At 34.6% G+C, this 16,083-nt stretch overlaps 2 protein-coding genes across 3 annotated transcripts; one reads left to right on the top strand and one right to left on the bottom strand.

Moving 5' to 3' along the window:
* Positions 1 to 3,817: 3,817 nt before the first annotated feature.
* LOC110717580 lies at positions 3,818 to 6,369 on the top strand. Its single transcript, XM_021896317.1, has 3 exons — positions 3,818 to 4,704; positions 5,408 to 5,466; positions 6,251 to 6,369. Exons 1-3 carry the CDS (start codon positions 3,818 to 3,820, stop codon positions 6,367 to 6,369), a joined length of 1,065 nt encoding a protein of 354 aa, XP_021752009.1.
* Positions 6,054 to 10,631, bottom strand: LOC110717848 (actin-related protein 2/3 complex subunit 2B-like). Of its 2 annotated transcripts, XM_021896633.1 has the most exons (10): positions 10,361 to 10,629; positions 9,141 to 9,207; positions 8,544 to 8,751; positions 8,087 to 8,253; positions 7,875 to 7,952; positions 7,658 to 7,790; positions 7,224 to 7,315; positions 7,092 to 7,148; positions 6,901 to 6,952; positions 6,054 to 6,619 (listed from the first exon to the last, which is right to left on the bottom strand). In XM_021896633.1, the coding sequence occupies exons 1-10, from the start codon at positions 10,462 to 10,464 to the stop codon at positions 6,387 to 6,389; spliced, it is 1,191 nt and encodes a 396-aa protein (XP_021752325.1). In that variant the 5' UTR covers positions 10,465 to 10,629; the 3' UTR covers positions 6,054 to 6,386. The 2 variants fall into 2 exon arrangements, with proteins under 2 accessions (XP_021752325.1, XP_021752324.1); XM_021896632.1 differs by having other exon boundaries at positions 7,092 to 7,315; positions 10,361 to 10,631.
* Between the last annotated feature and the right edge of the window lie 5,452 nt (positions 10,632 to 16,083).

Genomic DNA, 16,083 nt, shown 5'->3' with positions numbered 1-16,083 from the left:
TTCAGACTTCACCGCATCTTCATCACAGCCACCAATGTATCTCCATCACAGCCACCACCTCCATCACAACACCACCCAAAACCATCACCATCTTTCCGCCTTCTTCTTCATCTCCCCTTCATCCTCTTCTTCTTCTTTTCTTAACAATGGCCCCAATGCCGCTTTGCAACAAAACAAAAAAACACCCTAGTAGCAAATAGTGTAAAGTAGGGCCATATCAACCCTTTTTCGTGGCAACATTGTAGAAGGAGGAAGTACGAAAAAATTTGGAGCCATGGATCTACTGCTGTGAGCCTCTGAGTTTTGGTAGAAGGAGGAAGACCTTATGGTGAACATAGATCGTCCGACCGGTCCCAACCAGTATCGTCGTCCTAATCGGTGGTCTCCTATCGCCTTCCCAACCACTATCGCCGTCCTAAGCGGTGGTGTAACACCCCCAAAATTCGAGTCTTTTAAAACAATAAGAGTAACCTTTTTACCTTTCAAAACCCAACCATCAAACCTTGGGAGTGTTACTGCTACACTTATATTCCATAGAAAACAAATGCAAAGCAAAACAAAATACCATTTAATAAACTAAGTGATCTAAGTGGCGGCAAAAATAAAGTAGTCATTACATCCAAACTGTAAAACATTTTAAATAAAGTAAAAAAAAAAAAAATAAATAAATAAGTTCGGAAGTAAACTAAATTGTCTTAGCTACGTGATTAATCTAACGTCTCCTCACACATAACCGAGTACTCTCTTACCAACCTGCAAAATAAATCAAAACAAGGAAAGAGAGAAAACTCCCAAAATCAGATAAACTGAGTAATTCCAACTTCATCCCGTAAAATAAATAATTTTAGTTCGAAAAACATTTTACACAACACAATTTCATCGACATTATAATACTAAGCCAAAATCAAGTTGTCACATAACAATTTATTACTTTAGTTAAGAAAGGGAAAGAGAACGCCAGTAAGTCGGGACTAGTCCCTGTCACCACCTACTTTACAGAGTGTCGCGCGTAACCCCAAATAGCCATAAATTAAAACAGAATGTCCCTAGTGTGCACACCCCTCACTAATACCCCCATTGATTAGGAGGAAGACTAAACAGCAATATACGTTAATTTAAACCAACTAGTAGCAACCATAACTACTAGTGGGCAACCTGTTCTTCACTCTTTCGGGTTTCATTTCCCTTCTTAATTTAATGTACATTTTAATAGATTAAATTGTCCGGTCACATTGCACACAAGTATTGCACAAATCAATTTAATCACAAGTAACAATGTTTCAATTTCAGTATTATTAGAACATAGTCATTCTACATGACATACTAGTTACAACTCATTTCCCAATAGGCCTTGGAGACTATCAATCACATATAATCAATCATCCAATTCCCAAGATTTTAATTATTTAAAAAAAAAACTCATACGATACCAATTAATCAAATTTTCGAAAATACTTATACTAGTACACAAATATAGAAAACTAGTATATAATATGATTCTATAATATCATACAGTAACACACTCATCGCATATAATTACATAAGCACATAATTGGCACACAATATTTCAAAACAATTTCCTAACGGGATTCTAAAGATGATGGACATTGAAAATTACCTTGAGTTGCGCGTAAATCTCAAGGTAAGTAACCTCCGAAACGTTTACCTAGTAGCCTCCGTCTACAAATAAAGAGATAATAATACTAAGTTAGTATGACTCATATAGCTGATACGAAGTTGGTAGTAGTACACTAGTACGTGGGTAATTAAGCAACTACTTGTAACATATTGTATTGATAATTAAATTTGGAGGGGAAAAAAAATTTATTTTATAAGTCAACTATGATTATATATTTAGAAGTACAGTATGTGAATAAACAAGTGGTCCACTACTCCACTACCACAACTTTTCCCCTCTTAGCCTCCAAAACCCACGCACAAAACTCCAAAAACACTTCAATGGTGTCTACTTTGGCAGAAAAGAAAACAACCCATTTTTTCTTAAAAAAAAAACTTCCAGTTCGTCAATTACAAGATGTTCAACGAGAGACAAGAAGATTAAAGAAATTGGGTGGGTAAGACAATAAATCAAGAGAAGATTCAATCAGCATTTCGAATTTGCCAAGCTCAATTCAATACAAAGAATCACAGTAAGAAAACTCATGGCTTACTGATGAAAGATCGGTTGGGGATGACGACTTGGGCAAAATTGAAAGAGATGGGTATTATTTGATAGCGTCATACGACATATCAGTTTTGGGATTTAGGTGTATATATAGATTAGAAAACTTAGGTTGAGTTGCTCTAGAATATTCAGAAGATAAGACCCAATTCAAATTGAGTTTGTTGTAACTTCCTATCAAAAGGATCAGCTTCAATTTTTTTTTTTCCAGTTTTCAAAATCAGTTTATGTAAATTATCCAAAATTAGTTTTTTTTTTTTAAATAAATCCGAAAATAGAAATAATAATTATAAATTTATTACTATAACATATAATTTGAAAATAATTATAAATTTAAAAGTTTATACTAAAAAAAAAAAAATCGTTGACTAAATATACTCAAAATTTGGGGTATTACAGGTGGCGATTGGAGTCTCGATTCTGAATTCGATTTCACACAAACCAAAACCTAACTTTGCAAAGATCTGGGCCTGACTATTTTATGAGCTTGCCCCATTTTCTCAAAATGACAAATACGTAAATAATAGCAACTTTTTTGATATTTTATTATTTTTTCTTGCTGGGTCATCTTCTTCCTCCTCCTTCCATTTTCATCATTCCTTCTTCAACCTTTCAAATCATCCATGGAAGACGAGCCCCATTACCATAACCAACACCATTCCCGACACCACCAATACCACAACAAACCCCAACCATAACACCACCATATCTAGCGGCTTCACCGCCGAATTTAACGAAAAACTCTAAGAAAAATATATAAATTAAGGGTATGGTTAACCCTAAATGGAAGGTTTTTGCCATTATTTGAAATTGTTCCCTCCATTGTTGAAGGAATATTCAATTTTCATTATTGTAAACTGCTTAAGTTCATGGTTGAGGAGAGAGAAGTTGAGAGTAGTGGGTATTTTTTTACTAAAAAGACCAAAATGCCCTTTTGAGAAACATTGAAACATACAATGTTTCTCAAGTTGAGAAATTTGTATTTTCTCCTATTTTACCCCCAACTTACACACCGAAATGGCCCCCATATCCCTTGAGCAACATTGATTGTAACTCAAATTGAGTACTCCCTTTATCCCTTATTTACATGTCTGTATTCTTTTTTGGGGGTTTCAAAAGCACATGTCTATTTCTATTTAAATTATGTACTTTTTGACCATATTCCCTCTTTATGATGAGTTGTCATCAATTTTCTTTTATTTTTTTTTTGGTACTTTTGACATTATTTTCCAACAATTTATCTCTCTATCTCTTTAATAATTACTAACTACATTTTCTTTCTCTCTATCTCTTTCTAACCTCACATGCACATTTATACTTTCCAACCTTGGGTTTTAAGGAATCTCTAATTTACTTAATTTTCGCAAAAAATAAAAAATAGACCTGTAGATAAGAGACAGAGGGGATAACTTGTATTTTCCCGTATTGGGCTTGTACTCCCTTTGGGACAACATTTGGCTGATTTGCCTCCCTTTGGTCAAAACACTCCCAATTCGGCAAACACTCCATGAAAATGATCAATCGAAACAAAGATCGACCATGTCAATGATCCTTTTTCTTACAATTCTGCCCTAATTTCTTCAATTGTCCTCAAAAACACAAACTTTCTCACACAAAACTATCATTTTAACAGTCATGGGATCACTGGCAACCCATTTCTCGACGTTTCTGTTCATCTTCCCAGTTGGATTTCGTCGCTTGTATTCCTCTTTCTCTCTATTCCTCAAAGATCCTTCTCTTTACCGCTCAAAACCTTGGTTTCTCATCGACCCCAAATGGAAAAATTTTGACCTTTATGCCCTCCTAATTGCCCTACCCATTGCTGCTTTATCTGACCTCTTTCTTTTTCTCTCATTTTCAGGCCACCCCTCTTACAGATTTTCCTTTCTTCAACATGGGGCTGTCATTTTCTTCTTCTGGGTACTTTTAATTCTCATTTGTTTGAGAGAAATTCATGATTTTGTGTGTATTAATGAGAGTTTTTTGTTTCTTTTATCTGGGGTTTTCTTTTTGATTGATTATTTCATCAATGGCAATGGTTTTATTGGTGTGAGCGGCAATGGTTTTACTGGCGTTAGCAGCAATGTGTATGATTTGCTTGGTAATTTAACCTTAATCTGTGCCTTTTCTTGCTTGTATTTGTCGATTCGGCCTACCGCCTTTTTAGCTGATTTTTTCCTGTCTAGTGGGATGATTTTTAAAGGGACTTGGGTTTTGCAAGCTGGGTTGAATTTGTATACTTCTACATTTGGGTTGAAAGGTTGTAAGGAGGTGTCATTGTTGCCTAATCAAATGAATGTTGATGTTAAATGTGATCTTGATGAGGATAGCTTGAGGGGTATTGCATTGATGAAGTTGTTGTTTGTGTGGCATGCCATTGTGGTTATCATTGCTTGTCTTGGGTTGCTTGGATTGTTGTCATGTAAGGAGAATTTGAGATGCGGCGAGGGCAGTGGACCGTTGTTGGCGAAAATTGAGTCTCACAGTTTGTCAATGCAGCAGCTTCCTGAATTTGAGCTGGAGTAGTAGTGGTTCTGTTCTTATATCTATCTATGTTGAGGGAAATTGAGTTGCTGTGGATAGGAGATCAGTGGAGTGTTTCTTCTCTAAAGGTAGATAACCTAAATTTTTTGTGTAGCTTGTAGTTTCTGTTTTTACAGAGAATACTATCATTAGGATATTTTTGTTTTTGTTAATGTATACTGTAATAGTACTGTATTTAACATCAATAATATTATAATTTTTTCATTAATCCTTTATATTGCCATATTGCATGTTACAAAGGGGTGGTTGTGCTTATATCGTACATAAAAAATTTCATTATGTAGTTATCTATGCAAATTACATTTCTCATCTAATCTTTCTGTGATAAATCTGTATTTGAGGTCTTGAGGATACAGTTTATCGTCTTTCTTAATGAAGTATCTATTTATGATGTTACAAATGGGAGGCACCAATGCATTAATGCCAATTATGTTGGTAACTGGAATGCTTGGGGTTAGCTGTTTCATTAAATTTCGTAGAGAATTGTTTATGAATATTCATGGTGTCTGACGAGTTTCTGGAAACTATGCCTTTGTTGTCCTGGCATGCTGTCATGTGGAAATGTAAATGACAACTATATGCTTTTATGAAGCTTAGCCATTATCCCCTCCTCCCAAAATCAACTGCTGTGTTGATAGACGTGCTATCTGAATAAGTAATGTAATGACTAAATCTGCACAGAGGTAGTGTACGAGAATGGAGCACTGTTTGTGAGTTGTTACTGGAAGTATTGAATCATGGTACTGATTAGATGAGATGGAATAGGAGGAGGAAGACTGACAGGTCTGTGGTAATGAGTTTAGATAGGTCTGAGTATGATTTATTATGATAGCTTGTTACTCAGATTGACTTGAAGTCTCTCAGCAAGAGTGTGGGCATGACCAGGTTCAGGAGACAACATTCATGTAAAGCTTGGAGTCTAGTGCACTAGGCTGCCACTCACAAAAGGCATATGTCTAACAGGAGAAGGAGAGTCATAATATATAATTGGTATGGAGTACTTTCATAACTTTGGAAGCTAATTGTTGATACTGAGAAAAGGTAACTAATTTTCATACTTCCGAGATGTGATGCTGATAAATTCCCATTATTTTTTTCGTCAATCATCTTCCCCAATAATATAGCGTAATCTATGCAGGGTAGGAGTAATGATTAGTAGATTGTATTCAAGATGATACATTTCGGCTTCATAGTAATGTGTGTTGTGTTGAATTTGGAAGTAATTGTGGCATTTTTTGCTTAACTTTCAGTCTTTAGTATTATTATGTTGTTAAATGGGATTGGTGTCTATAGATCTAAAATTTGATCTTTATGCAACTTGTTGGAATAGAGTGAAACAACCATGTCAATTTTAATTAACTTTGATTTAACTTCTAAACATTTGGATCTATAAAGATGTAAAAGAGGAACACAAACTGATGGCACGTCTCTAATTTTCTGCAGGGCATCATATTTCTGCTCTTTGTAGTTAGATAAGTATGCTACTCAATGAATTTAAGTTTACATAAGCATTTGTGGCTACAGTTAAGAAGTATTGTGGAGAGTACCAGAAGCTGCTTGGTGTGCTTGCAGCTGTGGTAATCAGTCAGCCTCTGCCCATTAACAAGCTGCTAACTGGTCTTTGTGCACCCATAATTTACTGATCAATACTTGAATAGAATTACTCTAATTTTGTATATCTGTTTGCAGAGTGAAATTTGGGGGTACAAAACCATTGGGGCCCCCGGATCTTAATCTGATGATGGATTCTCTTGATCTTTCTGTTCAATTCACTGAATCCGTGAATTCTAATCCGGTATCTTATTCTCTTTATCTTTCTCTTGAAATCACCATATTGTTTTCTGAGTTTTCTGAATCTTGAAGAGTTGATAGGCTTTATCTTCCAGCCACATCCTGCATTTCCATGGTTGCATAAATTGTTATTTCTTGTGAACTTGTGGTATCAACTTTTTACAGCTTTTCATATAAAACAAAATTATGGATTTGCCCTAGAATGTTGTAATTTTCTTTTTAGTACTATGTTTAGACTTTTTTCTGTTCGTACTCTTTGAAGTGAGCGATGGGTGTCAAGATTGCAGACTATTTTATAGTATTAATTTGATTTTACTTGAGGTATTATTTAACAACTAATCATAACAGGAAAGTCTTAGAGTTTGACTTTATCCAAGACATACCTCGAACCTGTTGTTCACGATCATCTTCTTCTACGTCTGGTTTATACAAGATCTGCAACCAACAATGACAAAAGAAATGATCTTTTTTTCAATTGAACTGCTTAAAAGGATTAAAAATTTGCATTTAAATTGGACAAGCTAGTGAGATGCTGGAAGAATTAGGATATAGAGCAATATTGTAGGGTTTTTACCTTGACCAAATCTTCCAACCTCTGCCTCATCTTTCTTTGTATGAATCCCTTGGTGCCCTGCAGCAATCCTCTCATTAAATCAAGATGTGAAATTGTTGTTGTTAAAACAGTAGGAGCCGCTACAAGTAGTACCTTTATATAAGATTTAACATAGGTGTAGAAGTTCAGCAAATTCCACACAGTACTATCCAGTCTTTTGTCATCAACATGGCGCGAAAATATGTCTGCACACAAAAAGTTGGTCATCAACTAATTTTTCTAGTCTAGCCTGGTAGTTGAAGAAAGAGTGATAAGAGAGGCAGTATTACTTTCTGACTCGATAATGTTGTTAATTTGTTACTAGTGACCCATATACATATTAGCTCATTAGGAGATGTACCTGTTACTTTCTGGTTAGAGTACCTCGATATGTGGTTTTATCCTGCTAATCAACTTTCATCCCATTAAAAAATTTATTCCTAAACTGTGCCTTTTTTTCATCTATTTAGACAGTTTTTTGAACGTCACTATAACTTAAGCCATGTGAAGTGAATTATATATAGACTTAGTATGAAATGGGTTGATACCAAAAGAGACAAATCCTCCATTGGTGCTCAAGTCTTCCATGAGTTCTCCTCTCAACTCTGGAGGAGGAATGGGTGACCACGTGCATGGAGGTGCTTTAGCAAATGCCTCAGAGTTTCCAATGTCCATGAGGTCCTGTTATAGAAATTATCATCATTTGGATGATCGACATGAATATGTTTAGGATATGATGTAAATTATGGTGGGTGAGCCACAAACCTGGAAGAAGGACGTTGCTATTACCACATCTGAAGTTTCTTTGAATCTCATTGGGAATACAACAGTAATCTTCTGCGGCTGTCAAGCACATATATGTCATGCATCAAACACAAATCCCTACAATGATCATGATGCTGTTAACTAGAGAGGGGCAAGGATGTATTTCTTGTAAGAGTAAACAAGAACATTTCATCTAGAATTGCTGGTATTACCTGTCTGATGACAAAGAGGGGCTCTCTTGGGTGATATATACACTTGATTGGTTTGTAAGTCCCTTCTGGAGCATCCTCTGCACTAAAATTTCGGAGCATTTCTTTCAGTTGAGAGCTCAATATTACAGATGCTACTGCAGCAATCTCCTTAATTATCTTCACTCCAGCTGTACAAGAAATATAGGAGTGCTCTATGAATTAGATCAAATTGTAAGTGTCAAGCTTGCTCTTGCAATCTTTTTATTGTGCTAAGCGAGAAATGCATGCATAAAGTGATTTTTAAATGTATCATGAGATCTTTTGTTGCTGTGTAATTTAAAGGAAAAAGGTGAATCGTTTTAAGCACTACAAAACTTTGCAGATTATAAATTTCACTTTGTATTTCTGAGCTTATAAGCAATGTTATTCTATTTTCTGTTGTAGTAAATGTATCTGCAGACAGTTCAGAGTCGCAAACCTTTGCCTTGTGGAACGTTGTCAGTATTCAGCTGTAATGTCAATTGGTATCCATCTCTTGCCATGTTTAGTATTTCAACCACATTAGGACTTATATCTTTCACCCTTTGTATAGTGTAAGGACACAGTCCTTGTGATACCAGTGTTCTGGGGGAGAGTATTGGAGTCGAAATCGACAAATAGATGTTTTGTGGATCTGAAGCAGTGGTCTGTCAAACAGTGAATGAGATATATGAGGATAATGTACATCAAGTTCAAATTTACTCTTGAAATAAACTCAACCAGGAAAACTACTGGCATTATGAAAGTGTTTCAGTGGAACATTTGATATTATGTCCTAGGCCTTATTGTATCTTCCCTCTCATGTCTTCTGCTCGAAAAAATCTATTATGCATTTATACTCCATCCATCCACACATTTTTTCTCTCTAATTTTTCGCTTTCTTTATCATCCATTCAAAAACTTCATACTTCGTACTTCTTTAAGGGACGTAGGTCAGAGGGGGTAACGGATTTCTTATTATGATTCAGAATTGCCGATCTGTAGAACGAACTTGTGTATCGGTTTGAAGTACAAGTCACAGGGATTTGAAGCTTACCTGAACATGGTATTCCACAGACCCAAACTCATATAAATGATGATCAATATCCACTGGCTTTTGATCTCTGTCATGAAAACAGTATGATCAGCTACAATTCTACATTTCTACAAAGTATTTTATTTCATTTATTAGGCCCAAAATACCTTAGCTATTTTGCCGAATTGGGCAGAAAATTTCAGCCCAGTCTTAAAACAAGTTTTTTGGCAAAAACTTGACCCGTTTCAAAATCTGTACTACCTATAATTATATTTTTTGTTCATAATGATGTTACTACTATTGTCTAAACCACTTTATGTAGTGATGGTGCCAAGACATGCATAATTAATAATTATCAATCTTGAGTATTTTGGAATATATCTTGCATGTTTTGTGGTATATATTCTGCTGCTGGGGCAACTTTTCTTTTCTTCCTCTCCTTTCTTCTAATATCTAGTCGCATACTCAGATAGTACGCGAGCACACAGTTTGCTTGATACTCCTTCCATCCTCTAAAGATTTCTCTTCTACAAGGAATGAAGGGAGTAAAAAAATATCTTATTTGCTTGTCTTATGCGTATTGCATATTCTATCTATTGATAAATATCTCTTAGGAGTTAGGACTGTCTTACTAGTTGTTGGTTACTACAGATGTGGTGAATATGACTTTCTTTTCTCAAGTAATCTTGTTTGATTGTGCTATAATTTAGGGACTTGGTACTAATTAAAGTGTTTTGTGGTGGTCCAAGTTTATACTAATTAAATAGGTTGCTTTCTTAAAGCATACATTTTATATGTTAAAGCACTTAACATTAAATTGGTACACTTTGCAACACAACATAATATTTTGACTAACCTACATAATTATTTGTAAGGCTTTGATATATTATCCATCATTTATGCTAGTAGACTTTTAGTCGTTAAAGATAGAAATTATTCAATTGAACCATGCCAACACAAGTGCCCCTAGTAGGTCATGCCTGGGCCTATTGCTTGGCATGACACAGATCACTGGAGTGCTTGCGCCTTGCGGCCCCATAATCAACCTATAATGTATCAAAAACAAGTACTTAAAGATGCTCCACCAGACAGATCACCGGGCCATGAGTCGTGTCGCCTAGAGTCTAGAGACTATAGCCAATGCACTGACATGATTCGACCCACAACCATTTTTAAGAAGCGGCATAGGAAGCATATAAAAACATTTTATCCTAAATGAACAAACTATACAAAATTCTTACCGAAATAGCTGAAGCAGAATTTGTTGTAATGCAGGGGATGAACGTTCAAAGCAACCATTCTTAAGCTTTTTACTTCTACCGCCATCCAACCCGAAACAACCCATCTATAGTTAAACTCTCTTCCTTCCTTTCCCTTCAATAATAATCCTCATGTGTGTGTTTTTATGTTAGATGATGAAAATGAGGTAATAAAAGTTAGAAAATATGACTGAATTGTGAGTGGTGAACCAACTGAAGTAGTAAGTGGTTTGGTTTGGTGAGTGTCTTTTAAGTTATAATTATAGTAGTTAATCTTTGAAGCAAATTCATCTAAGCTAGCTAGCTAGTGTCACTCCATCTTGTCTCAATCATTGACCCATCGAAAGTTAATGTTAGTTGAAATTCTTAAAATAATGTATTGAATACAAGTATAACTTAAATCATATGAAGATAAGGTATCTAGGAGTAACTTGAGACAAACTATCCAAAAAAAAACTCTAGGGTTAAAGAGTAGGAGTAGTTAGGACGGACTATCATATTGTATTTAGAGTTAGCATGTGTGGGCCTGTACGTGGGTCTAATATGGCACTGATCTGGCATCATATTGTACGAAAGCCATGTATTATGCATGAATATTATTTTCAAAATTTAATAGGATTATGAGCATGATGCACTGGTCTGTGTATCAACCTAATCTAATACGGTACGAGAGCCAAGATGTACATGAGCCGGCCCTATGTATTAAAGATTGACACCTACTTGACATGGCACAATTTTTTCTTGGCTTGATACATGCACACTCTACGAGGTGGGAGCGATGTCACTACTCCATCACCTCAACTTCTACTTTATTACACATTTACACTAGTGTCTTACCACTACGTACGATACATCGTATTTTATGTTCTCTTTTGCTATCCGATCATAGTAAACGTTCTTTTAAACACCTTTTAATTTATAAAGTATAGATTGTTAGTTCCATGAAATGACACAACGCATGATTTGGGCCTAAAAACTACTCTTAGCTAGTTTTTTTTTTTCTTCACTAAATCAAGTTCGGTCTTAGGGATAATACACTTCTGACTAAGATATAAACAAAACTCGATTTTAGGGATATCACCTCAAAATTTACAAAGTAAACTGAATTTACCAAGTCAATTGTTGAATATTTCATCTTTTTTATTTTTTATTTTTTATTTTTTTATAAAGAATTGAATATTTCGTTTATGGTTATCCATAGCAAGAATAAAAATGTCTTAACTTTTTTTTCTTCTTTTGGTGCTTATGGTTCCCAGTCTAACTAAATAAATAAACGATATACGAGTGTAAAAATTGAATAATTTGGCTACCTTTGAGCTAAATTTCATCCTCCTTATACAGTTAACCGGATTCAATTTGTAACTTATACACCGATATTGACTATTCGAAACATATACTGATATAAAGCAGACCCCACCAAATATGGCTCAGACCAAACCCGATTGTTGTAAACAAATCATTTACTCCGTACTGGTTAGTATTTACCCCTTATTTAAAAATCTTGATTTGTTCTTAAAAAAAAAAAAATCTTGATTTGTGACACAAAAAAAGAAAGAGTGGGGGCAAAATCTGTTGGCGGTAAATAGTTGAACAACAAATGCAACAACAACCACCGTTGAATCGTTATACCAAAGCTAGATCTAGAGTCAAGTCATCATTTTCAACATTATGATTCAAGAAAACCAAACAAAAATCATTGTGCATTTTTACAATTACAATAGAATTTCCAACCAATTTCTTCTTTTTCTTCCAAATTCTCTATTTCTTTAAGTATATCTCTCTTTCTCTCTCCTATCAATCTCTTTCTAAAATTGATTGCACTCTTTCTCTCTCCTTCTCTCAAAGCTTTTAGTGTGAGGGTTTTTTTTAGATCCCTCAACTTCTGCCCCAATTTTTTGTGTCCTTTTCTTGAAAGGTCGTTTTATATTTTATTTATTGAATTTATTTTTTATGCATATCTTTGTACCTAACTAAATACCTTGCCAAATTTAAGGTAAAGTTGATTAGAGCATACTGGGTTTTTGTTTTTCTACATTGATGTCCTCTTTTAATCATCTGGGTACTTGAAATTCTTCATTTTTGCTGTAAATTTCGACATTTTTAGGGCTAAAATTGAGGGGTTTTGGTGAATTTGATCTGGGTTTTTTTGGGGGGATTTTAGTTTGTTCATGGCGATATTTTGGTTTATGATTATGGTATTTAATCAAATGGGTACATGAAATTTCTTCCATTTATGTAAGAATTTGAAAATTTTGGATTGGTAAAGTGGGGTTTTTGGAAATTTGAGCTTAGGTTGTTAAATTGTTGGTTTTACAATGGATTTGAATGGTGAAGAGTCAAAAACTAAGCCACTTATTAGTAGCTTGAAGCCTGAAAAGGAAGCTACAGAAGGTGTTCAAGAGGATGATGATGAATCAAAGAGATTGCTATCGCCTCGAAACGGCGAAATTGCAAATGGTGATTCAAAGATAAAGAAAGTTCAGTGGAATGATACTAATGGTGGGAATAAACTTGCTGAAATAGTGGAATTTCAACCAAGGTAATGAGGCATTTCTAATCATATTTTTTTTTTTATCTATTATGCAATCTTATGGTTTACCTTATGTTGTTGGATGATGTGAATGATGTGATTAGCTTGTAGAATTGGGATTTTAATTTTCGGCCTAAGTATCACTTTGTGTATATGTTTGTGACTATGATTTCGACTGATGTTGTTATGCATTGATGATCTCTCTATGCCATTCAGTTTTTGTGATCTTATGTTATACTAGTATATGTTTCTGGTGTACAAGTGTATTTTTGGTTTGTAAGCTTCGAATTTCGCCTTAACACACAGCTTTTGGTCTTGAATTGGAGGATAGGAATTGTTATTGCAGTTTTTTCAAATAATAAAACAGAGAAGATGAAAGATCAGGGGTGTTAGCCTTGTGTTGAGATTGTTGTTACTACTTAGTTTCAAAATTTTTTTTTGGGATTGAATGATCATTTTGGCTGTTTTACAATGGATATAGATGAGATTATAGTTGGGATTTGTGTTTAGTCCATTTTAACAATCATCCCTGGGCTTAGCTAAAAATCATACCTTACAGGAGTTACAGACATGAATATTACATGTCGGACAGACCTCTAGCAAAGATTGCTGTAGCAAGCTTCATTAAGTGGATAGTGAATTGGTTTTGGTTCGATTTTTGTTAAATTAAAGTGGATACTTTGGGTGATAAAGTTGGAATTTTTATTCGACGAGGGATTTTGCTAGCTCATTTTTTAATTGCATTTAAGGAGAAACTAACTTGTGTTCTAAAGGATAATTAACCCGTAATTCTCATCAAGTTGTAATTGTATTCTAATATTCAAAGTTAGGAATCTGTATATATTGTGCATGTCAAAGTTAACTTTCGGTTGAAGAAAGTGAAAATTAATATAAGCTTGCTAGGTATAAAATTTGATGTGTGAAATAATTGTTTGACGTTGCGATTATTGCAAATAAAAGTGTTAGATAAATGTCTGGACTTAGAGCTACAATGCCTTTAGGCAAGGAAAAGGATTAGTGTTAGCTTTAAGTTTCACCACCTGCTTCATATCACTCAAAAGAGGTAATACAAGCCTATAAACCTGAAGATTTGATTACTTATGAATAAGACAACTAATATCAATCAAATGATAAATCTTTTCCTCTTAGCTAATAATAGGAAAAAGAAATATAGTGTGATGTTAACCAAGCATTAACGGCAGCCCTTACAAATCATTGGATACTGGAAATTTGTTGAAAATTTTTATGAGTTTATAACTGTTATTTCATTGCGTTATTGATCTTTTTGGACTGACTCTACACTCTAATTCCCTTGACTTGATTTATATCAAAAGAGGGACATAGCTTGACTTGCGATAATTTCCTCTATGTTTGGTAGTGATGCAATATATGCAAGCATGTGTTTGAAGGTAGGGTTGCTGAACTGGGTGTTTGTCTGGAAGTGTCCAGTCAAGATAATCTGATTTAACATCAACAGCTCATCAATAACTTCTAGAGGATTTTATAGCCACTATTTGCATTGTTTGTTTCTTGGCCTGGTGCTTATCTGTTTGTTTGTGCTCATGATCAAGAGCATCGAATATTCTATGATGCATAAAATAATATCTGCTAGTTTCTTCTGTGACATTTTGCTATCTAAATTTTCTATAAAAGTGTTGCTTGAGGATTTCTTTTTTATAGAAGTCCTGTTGGAAGTTAGCTGATTTATTTCTTAGTCTCTATGGAAATTTATGTCAAAGTATTGTATGGTAATATAAGTATATAACGTTTAATCGCTTTTGAATGGCAGATTTGTTTTGAAGATTTGAACCTTCCAAGATTTGAACCTTCCATTTCCAATCTTTTTACCTGGCATTATGTAAACTTTTCAAAATTCATCAAAATTTAACTTACTTTTGCAAATTGTATTGTCAAATGTTACTTATTTACTACTTAATATGAGATATCGCTAGTAAGTGTTTAATCGTCTGGACTCTAGTGAAATGAGGGGCACATAAGATTATAAGCTGTATACATTCAACTGTTTGCACCAGCTAGTCTTTAGGTGCAAATTTAGCTTTTTATAGGACTTTATATACCTTAATAGTTGGAGGGACAGATTGGGAACAAGGCAGGCTGTGGCAACTGGAAAGCAACATCTTTAATCTGCCAACTAATGAAAAATCATCCTCATAATTTCAGTAGATTGCAATTACCACTTTAGACCATAGATGCAGATGGAAGTTTTTTTTTTTTCCTTTTTTGATAAGAATTATATTGCAAGTGCAAGTTTTATTAATGTGGGTTTGATGCTGAAAAATTGTGATCACGCCTATCTTAATCTTAGATCGACTACTGAGTGTTGATCCAGCTTTTGGCTGCTGATCTAAGAGAGACTCTGTTCTTGGTTATTCATTAATATAGCTACTCCCTCCCTCTGCCTCTTTTTGATTGGCCCATTTCCTCGTAATCACTTTATTAAGGCTTAGGCAGAGAAGTAAAGGGACGCCCTAAAATGGTATACAGGGCAATTTTTAAGAGATGTAGGGAGTATCTGCTTGGCTATTTCATTAATTGTGATTGATTGGACCGACTCATGTTTAATGAAGAGATTCTCTAAGTTGTGGGTGATTTAAGTGTAGTATTATTGCCCTGAATGATTTGCTTTTCTTCAAGACTCTGTTTTGCTAATACATAAATACTCTATATATATACACGCATATAATTTAAGATTCTGTAGGATTTCTTTTGTTTTGAAATATTGTTAATAATTGATGCTTCCTCGTGTTAAAGTGAATTGGAATGTGTATATTGTACATGTCCTATTTTTTTAATGATTATTGATTTCATTGGAGGATTTTTTTTCTGGTGCAGTGATGTAAGTGACAGTGATGACGATGAGGATTCGGATTCTTGTTTCTGTACAATAATGTAGATTTTACTTCAATACCAACACCAGTTTGTAGATTCTTATACTTAGTAGATGTTATTCTTACACCCACCATGGGCACCAATCTGCAACATTCTGCTGGAATATTCCACTGAGTTTGTCACTTCCTAATTCTGATTTTTGAATCATGAGATACAACTTTACTTAACTGCACTTCATATCTTGAATCTTGATTTCAAGATCACCGAGTTTGGGAAGCATTCTTTTGCCCATGGAAATTTTTGCTCATAGGCATCAGCTTGCGCT

The sequence above is a fragment of the Chenopodium quinoa genome, unplaced genomic scaffold (genome assembly GCF_001683475.1).
Source record: "Chenopodium quinoa cultivar QQ74 unplaced genomic scaffold, ASM168347v1, whole genome shotgun sequence".
Lineage (NCBI taxonomy): Eukaryota > Viridiplantae > Streptophyta > Magnoliopsida > Caryophyllales > Amaranthaceae > Chenopodium > Chenopodium quinoa.
This window is presented reverse-complemented; position numbering and strand designations above follow the sequence as displayed.